Genomic DNA, 13,618 nt, shown 5'->3' with positions numbered 1-13,618 from the left:
AGTCATCGGCATTGCATGTACTGTAAATACAATATAGTGTGCATTCTGAGAAGGAACCGGTTTCAGTGCGCTGTGGAATTAGCGAGAAAAATGTATTACCTAGAAACAGGTGTTGAACTTTAGTGGAATATTTTGAGCAAAACAGGCCTTGTTTGGCCATGATATGGTTCTCTGCTCACAACTGATTTATTGACCTTTATGGCTCCTCCAGCTGTGTTTTGGGTACCTATAAAAAGGGGGATGAACACCTCTGCATCCCACACTTGCGGTCAGGTCAGCCTACAGGTAAGGTCCAACCTCCACCGTCACTTTTTTGTCGTTGTTGGAAATGAGTGGGAGTCCATGTGAGAAGTGGGAAGTAACAAAGTATAAATCCTTCATTAGTCTACTGAGGTAGGCTTTTTGGTTTGTTTGGTTTTTTTTAAGAATCTGTGCATTGTTTGAGTGTTTATTCTTCTGAGGACTTTTCGGTTTTAGTCCATAGATTTTGGGGGGGGGGGGGGGGGTTGTTACTTTTTCACCTTCTGCAGACAAGCACGCGGCATTAAAAAAAGACCACGGGTGAGATTGTGATTGATTGACTGAGATCTCGGGGACTTTCAGGCCTCCAAATGACGTGGCAGATTCGGAGATGTAACATATTTCCCATCCCTGGGCTTAATTAAGATAACGGTGCATTTTTAAGTGACGAGTGTGGTTTTAGATCCTGCTCCATGTGTAAAGTGGCCTCAGACAACTTTTGGTGTGATTTGGCGCGATGTAAATAAAATGGAATTGATTTTTTTTCCTATTGTTAACATTAGCTAATTTAGGATTTTTTTTTTTTTGGTCAGTTCACAATGTTAGCAACAGTTAGCAACTTGCTTGGTTGCTTCCATGGCATAATGTTTTTATTTTTGATTTTTTTTTATTCCATGCACTGTGAAAGTTAATAAAAGAGGGAAACTATTTTGTGCACCGAGATTTTCTTTTGTTGTACTGATATTACGTTATCAAAGTGTCTATAAATGAAAGTAGAAATTTCAAAGTATGTCATTTTTCTTACTTTCACTTTGTTGAAAAAGTAGAATCTGTACTTCTAACTTAAATATAAGACGCGAGTTATCTACCTGCCCTCCATTGTTGCAGTTTGGCAGCAGGAGGGAAGTGCATGACATTTGTTGATGAGCTACACTGAACCAGTAGTGTTGCAATGTCAACATGCCAATTACATTGATTCCGCTTACGCACAAAGTTTGAATCTGGGCGGGTTCTGTAGTGGGAATGGCAAACAATGGGCGAACTTGTCAAACCAGTCGCGTCTCAACACCGGAAGTAGCCGGTAACTCAAATATGTTCCGATCTCGCAGGGTGCAATATGTGCTTGAACACCGGCTACCAGTGCAGCTGTCTGGGCGACGGAAACCCTTGCGAACCCTGCAGGATGAGCAAAGACGCGAACACTCAGGGACAGGACTCCTCACACGAAGGCGTGGCGGAGAACACGGGCGAGCATGACCACCCGAGCAACGAACCCGTCAATTCTAACAAGGAACGGGACAGAAACTGGGGATGGATTCTGTCCGGGGTCATCTTCATTAATATCCTGATGCTGGGTATCGCGCTGGTGAGCGGCAGTGCCTACGAGCACGTAGACATCAGCATGTCTGACCTGCAGGTTTTCCTTGTGATCATCCTCATCATCACCTGCATCTGGATGATCTACTACATCATCAACACGGCCAGGATCGATAACGCCGTGGCTTACAGGGACCAACACGCCGGACCCGTGTGGCTCAGAGGTATGTCAAACCTCCACATGTCCGTTTTGGGGGCTGGGGAAGGTCTTAATGTGTGTTGTGTAAGTCAAAATATTGTCCATCTTCTCACGTCGCAGGAGGAATGGTGCTGTTTGGACTCCTCAGTATCATCATGGACATTTTCAAGATAGCCAGCTATGTCGGCTACCTCCACTGCGATTCGGCCATCAAGATTGTTTTTCCCGTGATCCAACTTGTTTTCATTGTTGTGCAGGTAACTATACGTCAAGTACACGTCCCTATTAGAACAGGTATTGGTGGAATGTCTCCAGAATTTTGAACTGGGAAATCTGTTTGCAGACGTACTTCATGTGGGTCCACGCAAAAGACTGCGTACAGCTCCAAAGGAACCTCACACGGTAAGTGATGGTCTCATTTCTGTCTTGAAAAAAAAAAAAAAAAACATAACCCAACAAGAACATTTTTTCCCGCAGGAAACAATGAAAACGGAAACAATTTATCCCTGGGTTTATTACAATAACTGAACAGGCAATTTTTAAATTAGCATTTCAGCACATTTAACTCTTGTACAAGTCCAAAAATACATTTTTTAGGAACATATTCACTGCCAGCCCTCCCAGTTAACGTGGATATTTGGATTCTAAGTCCGTCAATGGCAGTGAATTGTGAAAGCAACAGAAGACAAAAACTCAGCCTTTACTTTGCCAAAGCGCAACATCCGAGTCTTGTACGTCCTTAACTTTTGGCAGACATTAATTCATGAAAGCCCATAGAATGAGAAAATAAATGCAGCATAGCTGGATCGATGGATCGATAGATCGATAGATCGATAGATCGATAGATCGATAGATAGATAGATAGATAGATAGATAGATAGATAGATAGATAGATAGATAGATAGATAGATAGATAGATAGAAGTACGCTGAACTCTCGGTTGATGTCAAAAGTGGTTTGGAACTGGTTGTGTGACTCAACCGGTGTATTTCCCCCTGAATGTTTTGGTCGAATTCCGAACTGGATGACCTCACAGGCATGAGAATTGACTTAAGATGCAGCTGTCAATCATTTGGAAGTCGTTCCAAAAACGACAACACAATCTGAACACAATAGGAAAGCCCCGGCTGTGAGCCCTGAGGAACACCTTACCAGCGGAAACTTTCAAGTTTGCGGAAAGTGAGAACATTATGAATAAATGAAACCATTTTCATAATCTCATAATTATACATTTAATGACTTGGTCTGACGACAGGTGTCAAGTTAATAGGTTCAGCTTTCTGTGTCACCGATGCATATCTTCTCAGGGAGGGACTGAAGAAAGAGATTATTACAGTGCTGTGCCACCATTAGCTTTGCTGTTCAACAGAGTTAAATGGTAGCTCGTCGTAGATTTTCCCGCAAAACTACGAAACACGTTTCCGTAACACTTTGTAGAGGGGTGGTCATGAGCCAAAGAAGAAGCTGTTACATTTTGGCAAGGATCTGAATAAAGGAGACCCTGGAAAATAGACATACTTCCTTTGGAAAATGGCAGAATCAGCTTAGTGGCAGAAAGCTTAGTTAAACTTAATACTTGAAATGACGTGTCCACGTATGAGGTATAAACGTACTGTAAGTGAAGTCGAGTCAAATAAGGACGCAAAAACGGAATTGTGGGCGTGATGGACTCAGATTTTAAATCAGACAAATATCAAGACAGCCATTTTGAAAGAGAAATCGAACAGAAGTTTCGTAATACATCCATTTTCTGTAGTGCTTGTGCTCGTTAGGGTCACAGCCGAGCTGGAGCCCAATCCATCTGATTTTCTGCAATTACAGCCAAAATGTGGTTCTCCTGACTTGTCACGGTATTATATTACGCACATGACAAGGGACATTTAGATTTGAAAAAAACTGCTCAGTGCTCATGAAGTGAAATCAACTTTCAACACTATTTTTGTTTGGGGAATATGACTCAGAAGATGTATTTCGGTCCGATCTTTCAGCTGAGTTACAGTACATACCAGCGAAGCAACCGCAAAGTACTCTTTTACGTCACTATGGCATCAATGGAAACATCAACCCTGGCTGAATCATAATGGCACCGCCCTTCTTCGTCTTCCCCTTCTCCATAATCCAGGAAGTAGTCCAAATGAAATCAGTGCTCTGCTGAGTGCCAATCTAGTCCGGCGTTTCACAGCCTTTATTACGTTGTATTATTATTATTTTACACTCGAAAAATCGCACAACTCTACCTTCTGCCATCGAGTGCAAGAGTGGTTGGGAATCACTGGTCTGGTCGACCGCAAATGTAATCGTGCCTATGACGGTGTATTTGTCAACATCGCCACGATGTCTCATGATGGCTGTTTCTTTCGCGTCCATGTTGGTTCATGCAGATGCGGGCTGATGCTGACCCTGTCCATTAATCTGGTTTTGTGGATGGCTGCGGTCACGGACGAGTCGCTCCACCAAACGGGCGACCACGGCGGCGACCACGGCGGCGACCACGGCGGCGATCACGGCGGCGATCACGGCAACGGCACGCACGAAACCGACGACCACCACGGCAACAGCTCTCATAAACTATTCGGACGTCAGCTGTACATCAGTAAAGGTGCGGAAAAAAGCCGTTCAAGCAGGGGTGGCCTTTGAGTTTCAAAATGGACGGATAGGCCAGGGTTTTCGTAGAGAGCAGGCCACACCCTACTATGCCCATCTCGCATGAACATATCGGTGATAGAAAATGCCAACAAGATAACCCCATTCTCTCTTCCTGCGACAGCGAGTTTTGGAGAGGACGATTGCGAGTGCAGCCACACGTCCTGCACCCTCTTCAAAGATGCCTACTTCTACCTCTACCCCTTCAACATCGAGTATAGCCTCTTCGCCTCCGCTATGGCCTACGTCATGTGGAAGAACGTGGGCCGACTGGGCGAGGCCCACGACCCGCACAGCCATGGCCACGCCCACAAGTTCCACCTCAAAGATGCGGTCATCGGGCCCCTGGTGGGAGTCCTCCTGGTGTTCGCAGGCCTGGCCACCTTCATAGTGTACGAGATGGACATGAAGGAGGACGAAGGGGACGACCACAGCAAGAGAGACCAAGCGCTGCTGATCCACTTCGTCATAAACATCGTTATCATAAGCCTCATGCTGGTGGCCACGTTGATCGGAGCGACCATCTACAAGCTGGATCGCCGAGAACACGACTCCGAGAAGAATCCCACGCGGAGCTTGGACGTGGGCCTGCTGGTGGGAACCTCCATGGGGCAGTTCATCATCAGCTACTTCACCATAGTCGCCATGGTGGCGTCCGGAGCCAAGGGCCACCTGAACAGGCTCAACCTGACCTGGGCTATACTGATGGTGATCCAGATCGGGCTGCAGAACTTCTTCATCGTCGAAGGTCTCCACCGGGAGCCTTTCCACGAAGAGCAACACGAGCAGATAACCTCGGTGACGAACATCTACGCGGTGGAGCACTACAGCAAAGAGCTATACGGTCTGGAAGGATCGGAAATAAGGTTGAAACCCGAGCCGGAGCCGCTGGTGGTGACGCCGTTCGGCCACGTGGTGCACTACCCGCGCAAATTGACGTGGAAGAGGCGGATCCTGAAGGAGGTTTCCGTCTTCCTGCTGCTGGCCAACATCATTGTGAGTATCCCGCGCACATCGCTTTGCAGAGGTGGCAAAAGTACTCACGCTTGACTAAAATAGAAAACAAAAGACAAATGGTAAAAGTAAAAGTACAGTCAACCCCCCCCCAAACCCAAGAGTAACTGACACCGAACCTAAAAGGTTTGTAATTGTCGCAAAATGGCGGCAAAGCACTGCTTACGTCTAAATGAAACTCCTCAACTCGCTATATTATATTATAATATAAAAAAGTAATGTTGTCATTGCTGAGCACCGAAACATATTTTCAGTAAATAACAAAAGATAGGTTAAAAAAAATCCGCAAATAGGCAAATTAAGTCCAAAAATAACATTTTAAAATGATCTTTTATTGTCATTCATACACTGTACATGTTTTGATAACTAACAAGAAAAACCTTTTTTTTTTTTCAAATTAGGTGGAGAATTTTTGAAAGGCAGGAACTTTTTTAGGCTGGAACAAGAAAGACAACAGATTTGCCACGAATCATTTTTCGAAGCCAACAACATCAAACATAATCATAATCTTTTTAAGTCAAGTAACAAAGTATTTGTACTTCCCTTCATTGCTCACTTGTACCCAAGTCTTTCAAACCAAGCACATCGCTAACATTTGTTTCTTCTATCTCGTCTTTCTTGGCCAGTTGTGGATCATGCCGGCATTCGGCGCTCGCCCCCAGTTCGACCACCCGGCCGAGACGGAATTCTACGACTTCAACATCTGGGCCGCCATCGTGAACGTCGGGCTGCCTTTCGCCATCTTTTACCGCATGCACTCGGTGGCCGCCCTCTTGGAAGTGTTCGTCATCTCATAAGCGGACCACCTACCTCGGTGGCGAACGATTGTTTGTTCATGCCCTTTTTCGATCAATAGCAGCAGTCCTCAAACTTTTTTGGCGGACTGGTTTCCCATAAAGCAATCATTTCACGGACCGGCATGGAAACAAATGAAAACAAATGATTCGAAATACAACTTATCAATGTGCTTAATGTAGTTTTGGGTGCCGGTCCCATTTTGGTGTCATGGGAGACAATGACACTCGAAGTGTGTTACTTATGTCCAGTCTATTCCGTAACTTTGGTTTGGTGCCATTCCAGAAACTCACACTTCATAAAACAGGATGTTCAGTACATTTTTGGCCTCACACCACGTGATGCCTTGGTGCGTGAGAATCGCCTGTAGCGCGAAACCCGCATTTTAAATAGGACTGCCGATTGTCTTAAACACAGTTGTGGGCTTTTTCTTCTTCTGGCTCATCGTTTGGTCTTTTCCCATTACTTACTTTGTTTTTACATACCGTATCGCGTGATCGACATTGCAAAGGCACGTGATTTTCAAATGAACATTTCTTTAAGACTCGGATGAACGATAAAATCTTTTTTTGTTCAGTCGCTTTGTGCGGCCCGGTATAAAATGGCCTACGGACCGGTGCCTGCAGGTGGTTGGGGATCTGATCTGTACCACTTACCCTATTGAGGGGTCACGGTGAAGTTGGTGCTTATTCCAGCTGACTTGGGGCGAGAAAGGGGAAAACTGGTTGCACCGTGGACTAATCGCCAGTCAATCGCAAACATTCACGCGCACACAATTCAGAGTGTTCACCCAATCGAGCACAGGAAAAACATGCAAACACCTTGTTTCTTACTGTGCCGTGCTCACCATGTGCACTGTTCCACCAAATGTTTGTACAGTATAAATGTGAAATTTTTGATGATTTTTTTTTCTTCTTAAGACTGTTATAATGTGTTAAAGTTGCAACTGATGTTATTGCTATGAATGTTTTTTCATGAAGTGATATTGTGATATTTCTTTTAATGTGTAAATGTATTCGTGTAAGTGTAATGTTCAAATGCCAGATGAGTGAAAATATATTAATTCCACTGTTTATAGAGTTCAACTTGTGTATGAAATTAATAAAGTTTAAAAAAAACAAAATAAAAATGATTTTAGGTGGAGGTGATTATTGCCTTCATGAAATTTGTAATTTTGGTGAATTTACTGTATTAATTTGCCCAAATAAAATACAGCATTCCTGTGTAATAAAGTGGTGCCTTGAGATACGAGTTTAAGGCGTTTCATGGCCGTGCTTGTATCTCGAAGAATTACAGTGGACCCCTGCTATTCGCGGGTAATTCCGGTCCCTATACCCGCGAATAGCAGGGGTCCACTGTAATTTAATTTCCATTCATTTCAATGGGGAAAGATGATTTGAGTCCCGAGTGTTTTGAGATACAAGCACGGTCATGGAAAATCCACGGATAATTGATGCCCATTATAAATGCATTAAATATATATATATATTTTTTTATATATATTTTATATATATTTTTTTTTTAAACCACCCCAAAAAAATCTAGAATGGGACTAAACTACCACTAAGTGTTTTCGGGATTGTTTTCCTTCCCCTCAAAAAAAAGAAAAAGAAAAAAGAAACAGAAAACCGAAAAAATAATTCACAACATTTTTACAAAATTAAAATATACATATATTTTTCTATTTTTAATCCGTGGGTGCCTAACTCCGAGTAAAAGGGGGTCCGCTGTAATCTGTTCCAGCCCCACCCAAATTATTTTTTACGTGCTTTTTTGTAAGAAAACACTCAAGTATTGTACTATATAAAACCCAAAGTAATAATATTTGCTCTGGACATAAACCTGTAAAGATGAAAAATGCAGGTACAAAACACTACTGTACCGAATGCAATGGCATTGCTTGTTCTTCTTCTGTGTGGTACCAGTTTAGTGGTGCATTAGCGCCACCAACTGATATTGTCCTTCCACTGCAAGAAAACCAATGTGAATTGATGGCAAGTGTTGTGAAGTCTGCTAGCGCTATCTAGCGGAGGACCTCTAAATTGCATTCATATCTCAAATTTTGGCTTGCCTCGAAACAAAATAATCGGCCGATGGACGCCTCGTATCTCCCCCAAAAAAACTCATCAAGTCAAGCCAAGGCACTCGTATCTTAAGGTACGGATGTGTTCTGTTTTGAGCCCGAGGGAAGGAAGTTAACGCTACCTTGCAACCTTTGCGTATGAGTAGCGACGGGCGGCTCAATAAGAAACTTTGTTTTTCTTTTTCATAAAGCCCAAATCAAATGTTGATTTTTTTATTAGGCTGTTATATTTTTTACAATTGTAGTTAAGCAGAAACTTTAGAAGCAAATGTGACGCAATATTCGCGTGACGCAATACTTCCTGTCATGCGCAGTACGGCCACAGTGTGGGAATGATGGCGTCCGCAGCCGCTCGCAGTTCCTCACGCTGGCTAACTGTCATCGTGTCCTCTGGGCAGCACCGTGCGGCTTGTGCTTCTGTCTCCGTTTCCTGTGGCTGGCTACGGGGCGTTAGCACGTTCGGAGCCGGGACGCTTTGGACCGAAGGGAGCTCGGCGTGTGGCCGGGCTGGGAGAGGGTTGACATTGAGGGGGCTACCTGGTAAGTGACGTCAGGTGTTAGCATTGAGCTAAACTAGGTTTGGTTTGTTGTTATTTCACTTTTGAGATTGGACTTAAATTCTGTCAGAATTCCTTAAAATTGTGGCACATGAGTCTTCTTTGAAGCATACGTACAGGTGCTTGAACTGTGCCAGTGGGTAACACAAGCGTTGGGTAATATTTTACTTAGTTTAAAGTCTCTTTAGCTAACCTATTACACAACGAATATTGTAAAGTAAAACAAAAACACAATTTCTCGCTAAATTTTAGTTACCAAACATAATGCAGCTGTACTGTCCTACAATTCTTCCCCCCTCTCAGGTTTCAAAGCACCCCAGTGTGCCTTTCACACAAGCACTTGGGCCAACAATAAGCAGGACTTCTACCAGGTCCTTGGGGTACCTCGCGCGGCAACCCAGAAGGAGATCAAGAAGGCCTACTATCAGGTCTGCTGTTGCCGGGCCTATTCACAGCTCAAATTTTGTCCTGTTTTACCGCATCTAGTCCAGGGGTTTTCCTGACCAAAATTGTGCCAGATGTGCTAACAAACACGTTTTCTGATTTTCTGCTTATTGTGTTGTTTAACTTTTTTTTTTCTTTATAAATCATTGGATAACAAAGGAACCTCAGTTTATATTAAATTAAATAAAAAGTGCATTGTGTGTACAGTTCAATCCATCATGTCACAGTTTGGCTGTTCGTTGTCCCCCAGATGGCCAAAAAGTACCACCCAGACACAAATAAAGATGACCCAAAAGCCAAGGAGAAATTTGCTCAGTTGGCTGAGGCTTATGAGGTTTAGTGTTATTACCCTTTTACTTTTTTAAAATTCCCATTTATTATAACACGCAAACCTCTACAACGAAACATTTTTCTCTCAGGTACTCGGCGACGAAGGAAAGAGGAAGCAGTACGACGCGTACGGCTCCGCAGGCTTCGACGGCGGCCAGGCAGGCTGCGGGCAGCAGTACTGGTCCGGGCAGACGCAAAACGTGAACCCGAAGGAGCTTTTCCGCAAGATCTTTGGGGAATTTTCTGAAGGACGTGGATTTGGAGACTTTAATGCCATTTTTGATCAGCCGCAGGAGGTCTGTTGCGTAGTAGCTTCTGTGGTGCCTTGAAATTCAAGTGAAGAAACTAAACATGAAACAAAGTGAATTACATTTTACGTATTTAAAACAAACACATAGCTTTGCCTTAGAAAATGTCCACCTAGCTTAATGCTAACAAACAATGGAAAATACCATAGATGGACTAATTAGCTTAATACTAACCAACGATACAAAATGCCATAGATGGGCTAATGAATAGCAGCTATCTGGCAGCGTGATACCGCATATTTGAACACAAACGGTGTATCAACACGTAGACAGAGAATATAACAATACTCACAGGCTTATTATATTCTTTATCCTCCGTGAAGAATGACTAATACTTCTACAGCTTAAGCCTGTCGCACACTGCACCATGCGGTAGAAGTGGATTGGACCAGATCATCGCAGCAAAAAAAAAAGTTGTCGGCACATTGAATGATTAGACGCTCTGAAATGCGAGCCTGTATAGGCGTTTGTTGCTGCATATACACTATATTGTACTTTATCACATTTATTAAACTATAAAAAGATTTATAGTTGAGGAAGAAACGGGTTGCGAAAGAGAGTGGACGTGGGCGACAATGAAAGCGAGAGTGGATGTTTTAAGAGGCTCGGTTACTGTTTTTCATTTGAATGCAGAAGAAGCTGCGATGAATTAGTCATGATGCACAAAGTATTTCATACTTTACATTCTGTTATTTGTTCTTATATAGTACAATATAAAGTGCTACTTACTATACAAAAAGGGGGTTTTCTTTGGGCGAGCCTGAATCGGATTGATTAATGAATTAACCTAATTACTAAAAATAGAGTAAATTTGCATTCTGTTTTCCATGCACAGTACATCATGGAGTTGACGTTCACTCAGGCAGCGAAAGGAGTCAACAAGGAGATCTCGATTAACACGGAAGCAGCCTGCCAGCGCTGTGGCGGGAAGGGCCACGAGCCAGGCGCAAAGGTCCAGCACTGCCACCACTGCAACGGCTCCGGCATGGTAATACCATCACCTAGCGCGCGCTTTGCTTCCTTTCATGCCTAAAAGCTTGTTACCATATGTAACGTGTAACTCTTGTTCTTTGCAGGAGACGGTGAACACCGGCCCGTTCGTGATGCGCTCCACGTGCCGACGATGTGGCGGCAAGGGAACGGTCGTTTCCAACCCGTGTCACACCTGCCGCGGGACTGGGCAGACCAAGCAGAGGAAAACCGTCATGGTCCCCGTGCCCGCGGGTCCGTCACGCCGTACTATGTGTTACAAGCGCCATAAGAAGTGTTACTTGCGCCATTTAAGTCACTGACAGCCACTCACTCACTACCTGTTCAACGTGTTGTCCTTCAGGAGTGGAGGATGGCCAGACTGTGCGAATGCCTGTCGGAAAGAAGGAGATCTTCATCACGTTTAGAGTGAGTGACCACAGGAGACGTAATTTCTGGGTCTGTTCATACTCAAAAAAATAAAAATGCCCCAGCTTAAATAGCTGCCTCAGTTTCCCTTTCAGGATAGTTTCACACATTCTGAGGTAGTCTAGTGACTGCCAGAAGTGGAATGTTTGAGTGACATTTGAATAAGCCTCCATTTGAAAAAAGTCGTATTCATCCCAAAGTGTACTTGTGTTAATGTGCTGTTCGGTTGGTGGTTTCAGGTCCAGAAGAGTCCAGTGTTCAGGCGGGACGGCGCCGACATCCACTCGGACCTTTATGTCTCCGTGGCTCAAGCCATCCTGGGCGGCACGGCCAGGGCGCAAGGGCTCTACGAAACGCTCAATTTAGCTGTAAGTACAGAAAAAAATTAAAAAACGCATCCTTTGCCTTTGATGAGAAGAATGTTGCTTTGGTCCTCGGATCAGATCCCAGCTGGCATCCAGACAGACCAGAGAATCCACCTGGCGGGGAAAGGAATCGCCCGCGTCAGTGGCTACGGCTTTGGTGACCACTACGTCCATATCAAAATTAAAGTACCCAAGTAAGACGTGAAAGGGGGAAATGTGCATCGTCTTCATCAGAAGTGTTGATGGCTTTGGAAGACGCCTTATTTTTGTTTTTGTTTTTGCAGGAAGCTGACAGACCGACAGAGAGCTCTCGTCATGAGCTACGCTGAGGACGAGGCGGACGTGGAAGGAACGGTTAACGGCGTCACTGCCACCGCCACAGGTAGATGTCACTAATCTCATGCAACTAAAATCATTTATTTCCCTTTTGAAATGAATGGAAATGCCAATAATCGGTTACAGCCCTCCTAAAAACACTAACACAAATTTGTTTTGGTAAGAAAAATAATACTGTACAGCGTTCCACTTTATGAAAACATACAGTAATAAATAGAATGTCAAGAATTACATGGTCTTGTCTGGTGTGTGTGCCTTAGCCACCAAGGGGCAGTGTAATGCATACACACGAGACATAAATTTCATGATGAAACAGAAGACTGTCGTAACTAAGCTGTAGCAATCGCAATTGTTTTTCGCAGAGGATAAAGAATATATGCCGGTATGATTAGATTGTTTGTGAGCCTGTTGCTATTGTGTGTAAATGTTTATAGCAATCATTGAAGCTAGTTTTGTTATCCTGTCTATGGCGTTTCCCCATTATGGAAGCATTAAGCTAGCATTCCCAAGACAAAATTGTGTGGTGGTTTTAAATATACGTGTAATTCTGTGTTTAGTTTGACATTCTGTTTAGTTTCACAGTAAACCTCAACTTGTTGTGGCAAACGTGAAGCCTCATTTTTTTGAAGAATTGTTTACCATCTAGCAAACTGCTGCTGCTTGTAAAATCTTTGTCTGCAAGTCAAAGCAAAAATCGGCCGAGCAACTGCCCATACCGCAAACAATTCAACTCACTCATAAATTGAGGTACCAGTGTACGTTGTAATAAATAATGATTTTTGGAGCAATTACGTCAAATCGACCCTATTGAGGATAAGCGGAAGGGAAGATGAATGAATAAATGGATCATTTTGTGGAACCCACCTGAAGATCTCTCACATCTTTCCAGTGGTGTCTGACGTAGTGTGACTCTGTGTCCAGGTGGGGGCAGCAGTGGTAAGCAATTTAAGAAGGAAGGCGAGTTGAAACAAGAGAGGGGCTTCTTCTCCACACTCAAGCGATTGTTTAGTTCTTCCTGACAGCCACAAACCAGGTAGGACGAGTACAGTTAATCTCTGGTTTGTGGCTGTCAGGCTCCAATGTCCTCTTAGCATTTTGAAATATATTCATGTTTCTACTCCTCTTCCAGGTAAGAGGTCTTCATGGACCTGAGAGGCTCCGTTGCTCAGCGCAAAGGATAGCCATGTTGTCGGCATTCTCGCGTGCATCCAACAAGGCAAAGGAGATCCAGTTGCAGCGGACTAAAACGCTTCATCCATTTTAGCTCCAAAGACTATGAAAGACGGCTAATCGTAGTAGTCTCCACTGCACAGACATAAATGATGTTTGAAGACACAAATACATTAAAGGTTTGTCATTACAAGACTTGCTGTTCATCATGCTTTCAAGAGTACTTACATGTTGATCCACTAATTTGTGTTTCGGTTATTTCATAACCTTAGGTTTAGATGGCCATTCATGTCATCTTCACATTTGTGCACCATATATATATATATAATATATATATATATAGATATAGATATCTCTATATATAGAGATATCTATCTATATATATATAGATATATCTATCTATATATATATAGATATCT

The 13,618-nt window shown here is 43.5% G+C and overlaps 2 protein-coding genes across 3 annotated transcripts; both read left to right on the top strand.

Moving 5' to 3' along the window:
- Window positions 1-274: 274 nt before the first annotated feature.
- LOC133414815 (proton channel OTOP2-like) lies at window positions 275-7,356 on the top strand. Its single transcript, XM_061700466.1, has 7 exons — window positions 275-285; window positions 1,350-1,781; window positions 1,877-2,013; window positions 2,100-2,158; window positions 4,138-4,355; window positions 4,524-5,395; window positions 6,040-7,356. The coding sequence occupies exons 2-7, from the start codon at window positions 1,358-1,360 to the stop codon at window positions 6,208-6,210; spliced, it is 1,881 nt and encodes a 626-aa protein (XP_061556450.1). The 5' UTR covers window positions 275-285; window positions 1,350-1,357; the 3' UTR covers window positions 6,211-7,356.
- A 1,255-nt stretch (window positions 7,357-8,611) lies between these two features.
- Window positions 8,612-13,394, top strand: dnaja3a (DnaJ heat shock protein family (Hsp40) member A3a). 2 transcript variants are annotated; one of them, XM_061700475.1, is made up of 12 exons: window positions 8,612-8,831; window positions 9,152-9,276; window positions 9,543-9,626; window positions 9,712-9,918; window positions 10,766-10,918; window positions 11,007-11,154; window positions 11,264-11,328; window positions 11,568-11,696; window positions 11,772-11,887; window positions 11,978-12,075; window positions 12,951-13,062; window positions 13,159-13,394. In XM_061700475.1, exons 1-11 carry the CDS (start codon window positions 8,624-8,626, stop codon window positions 13,046-13,048), a joined length of 1,431 nt encoding a protein of 476 aa, XP_061556459.1. In that variant the 5' UTR covers window positions 8,612-8,623; the 3' UTR covers window positions 13,049-13,062; window positions 13,159-13,394. The 2 variants fall into 2 exon arrangements, with proteins under 2 accessions (XP_061556459.1, XP_061556460.1); XM_061700476.1 differs by lacking the exon at window positions 12,951-13,062.
- The last annotated feature ends 224 nt before the right edge of the window (window positions 13,395-13,618 follow it).

The sequence above is a fragment of the Phycodurus eques genome, chromosome 16 (assembly GCF_024500275.1).
Source record: "Phycodurus eques isolate BA_2022a chromosome 16, UOR_Pequ_1.1, whole genome shotgun sequence".
Lineage (NCBI taxonomy): Eukaryota > Metazoa > Chordata > Actinopteri > Syngnathiformes > Syngnathidae > Phycodurus > Phycodurus eques.
This window is presented reverse-complemented; position numbering and strand designations above follow the sequence as displayed.

Coding starts and splice junctions, on each gene's coding strand:
- dnaja3a (XM_061700475.1), top strand. CDS start 8,624: ATGATGGCGTCCGCAGCCGCTCGCAGTTCCTCACGCTGGCTAACTGTC. Junction 11,697..11,771: donor ACGAAACGCTCAATTTAGCT/GTAAGTACAGAA, acceptor TCCTCGGATCAG/ATCCCAGCTGGCATCCAGAC. Junction 11,888..11,977: donor ATCAAAATTAAAGTACCCAA/GTAAGACGTGAA, acceptor TTGTTTTTGCAG/GAAGCTGACAGACCGACAGA.
- LOC133414815 (XM_061700466.1), top strand. CDS start 1,358: ATGTGCTTGAACACCGGCTACCAGTGCAGCTGTCTGGGCGACGGAAAC. Junction 1,782..1,876: donor CGGACCCGTGTGGCTCAGAG/GTATGTCAAACC, acceptor CTCACGTCGCAG/GAGGAATGGTGCTGTTTGGA. Junction 2,159..4,137: donor CTCCAAAGGAACCTCACACG/GTAAGTGATGGT, acceptor TGGTTCATGCAG/ATGCGGGCTGATGCTGACCC.